The sequence below is a fragment of the Parasteatoda tepidariorum genome, chromosome 1, assembly GCF_982258835.1.
Source record: "Parasteatoda tepidariorum strain Cologne lab strain chromosome 1, Ptep-v5.0, whole genome shotgun sequence".
NCBI lineage: Eukaryota > Metazoa > Arthropoda > Arachnida > Araneae > Theridiidae > Parasteatoda > Parasteatoda tepidariorum.
In genome coordinates, this window is record NC_141755.1 from 72,161,951 (window position 1) to 72,166,944 (window position 4,994).

The 4,994-nt window shown below is 32.7% G+C and overlaps 1 protein-coding gene across 1 annotated transcript; it reads left to right on the forward strand.

The window, feature by feature from the left end:
• Positions 1-612: 612 nt before the first annotated feature.
• LOC147816513 (uncharacterized) lies at positions 613-1,563 on the forward strand. Its single transcript, XM_087156770.1, has one exon. It carries the CDS (start codon positions 613-615, stop codon positions 1,561-1,563), a length of 951 nt encoding a protein of 316 aa, XP_087012896.1.
• Positions 1,564-4,994: the final 3,431 nt, after the last annotated feature.

The following is a 4,994-nucleotide window of genomic DNA, read 5'->3' on the forward strand; positions in this document are numbered from 1 at the left end:
TTTCTCATTTGCACACAATTAAAGGAGTTTAATAGTATAAAATTGCCTATGTTCAGAATTTACAGTATTAATCCACTGCAATCTTGAGCACACAACTATATAGTAAACTCTTAAAAAGAGTTTAAGCTCATTACAATTTTTAATAAATTATTAGAATTGAAACTAGACTTTAATTAAATTGCAATCAACTGCCGACTCAACTCAAACACTTGTAAATTTTAGTGCTTAATTTAAGAAAGAAGAATGAAAAGGATTAAAACTATGCTTAATGCAGAAACATAAAAGGGAAGAACATAAACTTAAACAAAAACAAAAGAAAGAAAAGAATGTGCGCTGGAATACTTCGACATATTCGAACCTAAAGGAATATAAACTTTTTAAAGAGATAAAAGTTTTAAATCTATTTAATTTCATTACAGCTACTTTAAAAATTCAAAATCCATTTATTCTCAATGCATCAGCATTGAAAACATTTTGCACCAAAATTGACAACCAGTTATTCAAGCAAAAAATGAAGCTTCTTTTAGCAAAAGATTAAATTTAAGAAATTCTCAGTGTCCACTTTAATGTTACTCGGTTCCGTTGGAGCTGATTATTCAGACAAATTCCGATATGGCTAATCTTTATTTACATAACGATAACGTTATAACAAAACCGGAAATCACGCCCAGACACCCTGCGGGGCTCATCTCTATTCCTTATAATTTTGATCCACCAATAGGCAATGATATAGAGATCTACACAGATGGATCGAGATTAATTTATAATAACGAATTCCGCGTGGGATGCGCCTTCGTGGTGTACGATGGGGATATTCAAATAGATTGTTATACATATAGACTTAATAACTACTCATCCGTTTTTCAAGCAGAATTATGGGCTATTCTTCAGGCAATGTACTGGATAATTAAGAACAAATTAAATAGAGATGTTCATATTTTTTCCGATTCCCTTTCGGGATTACAAACACTGGCAAACCCAGAGGGAAACGATTGCTTAATTAAACTGATAAAAGATCAATATAAATCAAACATGATAATCCATTGGATTAAGGCTCACGTCGGACACCACGGCAACGAGGAGGCTGACAGTCAGGCGAAATTGGCCTGCCAAAGACCCGAAATTGATCTCTTTGACCAGAAGCCAAAAAGTTCAGTAAAGTTATCGATGTTCAAACGAAATATAAATCTTTGGCAAAATATGTGGGATGATGATCAAAACCAGGGCAGGCACACCCACCATCTAATCCCGAGGGTAAATTACCGTAAAATTTATGGAAATTTCTACTTGAACCAATTTATCACAAACCACGGAACCCAGGGTACATACCAATCCAAGTTTCACAATAAATCTCCCCTATGCAATAACTGCAAAGTTACAGATGACCTGGAACATATACTGATTCACTGCCCTCTATTTGATAACATAAGAAAAGCAAATTTCCCGGTAAACCTGACCTATAGCTCACTCAAACATCACTGGAGGATACCAGCTATGCAAAAGGGCATAGAACGAATCATCGAAAGCCACTTTAGCGCTGGCTTGCCACCAGACACGTCATAATAACGAACTCAGAACATTGACATCACGCACTGAAATTCAGACTTATCCAAACCCCATCAAACTTTTCGATTTGTTGTAAAGGTAGAAAGTTCCCTTTCCACCTACCCTGAGTTTTATAATTTAAATATAGGACACTTTGTGTATGGAATTAACATTTCACCTGTACTTACTTTCACATTTAAACTTGTTTGATACATGGATTGGATCAGCTTTCCATCTGTTAAAATTAATAACTTTGTACACCGAGTTAACTTTTCATCTGTTCAAATATCTGCTTTTTACATATCTTGCATTTTTACATTCTTCGTTACTCTGTTGATGGAGTCATCTTTTCATCTGTTTTGCTATCTATATTTTGAATTCAAGTCACCCTTTCTATTCCTCATTGTAAATACTCATCTTCCCTTTGTTTTTCAAACTGGGAATTGTTTTTGTATTTTTAGTTGATCAATAAAATTGCTCCCCGGATGCCCCCGACAGGGGGCGGGACGGGGTTAAGCGTTTCTGTTAATGTTACTTCGATAAACTCACTAGAAACTGCGTGTTTCGGACTATATAAAACTTTAAAAAATATATTTTAACTATTTTTATATATGAATGAAAATTTTCGGAGAATATGGCACCCATATGTTAATATGAAAACAGATTTAAAAGAATCCTTCTATTCAAAAATATTTTTAAAAAACTCACAAAATGTCCATTTTATGTTACTTCTATATATAAACTGAAAATGTTTCGAAAATATTGTGAAATTGTTTCGGACTAAATCAAACTATTTTAAAAATATTTTTTAAGTATTTTTAAATCTATAAGGGTATTTTCAGAGAATATGGGGACCATATTTTAATATGAAACCAGTTTTAAGAAAACCCTCTATTCAAAAAAAATTTTTCAAAATCCACAAATTGTCCGTTTTAAGATGAAAGCCGATTAAACTTTTCAGTTTTTTTTTCGAACGGCATCGTCAGAACAGTTTGGCGCGATTTTCAAAAATTCCGTTCCGTGGAACTGTTCGACTACTTTAATAATAACGCAATGACGTGGGAGAAAAGGGAGATTAGTGGATACCATGGCAAAAAAGTGGCGAAACCGTAGAACTTTTAAGTGCCTATTCTATTAACAAAGACTATAAGTAGTTATTATAATTGCTGCAGACAGTCATTTATATTTTTAAAAAAAGTAGTAGACTACATTTTCTGACGCCAAATCTCAGCAATTTCAAAAATCCTTAAGCTAATAAAACAAGAAAAAATAATTCCAAAAAAACTCTTTTCAGTCTCTGGAATTGGTCAGTATAATTGGAAGATATTTGGGAGTGTGGCTTGGAGTATCATTGGTGGCCGTTTATGATTTGATTGGTGAGTCACTTATAAGGATCATCAACCGTAAAAAGCATCGAAAACATACTCCATCGAAAATCGGGAAGAAGTTCTCAACAAAGAAGAAAATAGCATTTTTGTCTAAAATACCGAAAGTCTTATAAACTTCGAAGACATATTCAAGACTTACCAGAGATAGTTTTATTGTACCAGTGATTTTACTAATATCAAAGATCTGATAAAGAAGACAGAAAATGATAGGTTTTTTTTACATATTTTTATCCTTTTTTCATTAATAAAATTATACTACTAATGTTTAGCTATTATTATTCTTATTATATTTTATAAAAAGGAATCTATTTTTTTTCCTTTACGACAAAAAAAAACAAATTACGATATATTGGTGCTACTAGAAGACTCACTCTACCATCTACTCCTGAACCACTTTAACCAAACATACACGATAGTATTCAAAAACAATTCAAGGGAAGATTTTGCAATATGAATGGCGGTGTTCTCCTGCAGATATTTAGGGTCTCTTTGCAAATGGCAGTAAGGGAGATTTTTGATTTGGTGGGTTATAGGTCGCCTTTATATGGCTGATTGTAAGGAATGAATTGAGTGAGAGCTGTAAAGCAAATATCCACTCTCTAGATGAAAAAGTAACGATATACGTACAATACAAAACACTTATTTGCATTTGATAGCAAGAAGTGCAATTTATTTTCTTTTGACCCTCCTTGTTGAAAAGGATTGCACAACGGTAAGATACATTTTCTGGGAAAAATCGTTGACGTTACATTTTGTTCTGCTGCTCAAAAATTATAAAACTCTGAAACTTAAAACTACTGAGGTGCGTTGAAAAATTTACAGGAATTACGATGAAATTAAAAATTTAACATTCGATGATTAATTCGAGACTTATTAAATGTTAAACTTGTACGAGAAATGGCATACGTGCAGCTCTATAGGAGGCATAAATGCATCAACAGAGTGATACAATGACCACTTTTGTTCACGAACTTAACACTAGATTTTTTTTAATGAAATCATGAATTTTTTTAAAGTTATTGTAATTTAAATCTCTTTTTACGTGAATTTTTCCCCATTTATTTTGTTTTACAGTACATTTTATTGTGCGGCGTTGTTCTTGCTTCTAATGCCCCTTGCCAATTAACCAACAAGCCTTCTTGGTGAAACCAAGTGAATTTAAGAAAGGGGGGCGCATTTCTTGTTTTCAGTGGCGTCATCTATGTGTCTTCAACCCCACACATCACAGCCTGTTTTAAAGGACGATGCCAATCATACATCCATTCATTCACCAACACATCGTAATTTTGACCTGAAACAGCGATCGATCAATCTCCAATTCAGTAACCCCAGAGATATTAATTTGTTATGGAAACTTGGACTTTTTTGTCCCAACAGATTTAACGTGCATCGGCCGGCGAGAGCGATCTCATGACCTCTTGAACACATGATCAACCCCCTACCAACCAGGCTATTCGGACCTCTATTGTGACGCGTAAAAACAATAACACTCAAAAACTTGAAATTCCTATGGTGTGTAGAAAAATATACAGGGAATACGATGGAATAAAAAAAAAACATTGATTCTTAGTTTGAGAATTATTAATTGCTAATTTGTAGTAACAAAATTATAATAAATAAAAGATGAAAAAAACATGTTGACTGGTTCGCTGGTATTGTCACCGAGAGTCAAGGCCTATCAATAAGTTTTTGACGTCATCCTCTGAAGTTCTAGGGTAAGCTGTAATTAGATTTTTATTTGGAGAAAACAATAATGAATAGCTAGATTTTTTTTTAAGTGAACTAAAATATTTTTGCTTTAACTAACTTACAGGGACTTGAATATTTTTAAGTGCTGAATTTTTAGTCTTTTATCAAAATGAATCAATGTTATTTATCACGCTGTAACTCATATGAATATGTAGAATTATTTTATGTTTTTATGAAGCAATCTTATTTTCATTCCATGATAGAGAATGATTTAATAAGAAAAGTTTTTATTTCAATTTCAATTCATGATTCATCATAACTATTTTTAATATCAAATGAATGAAACTTATCCAAATGTGTAACTTATAATTT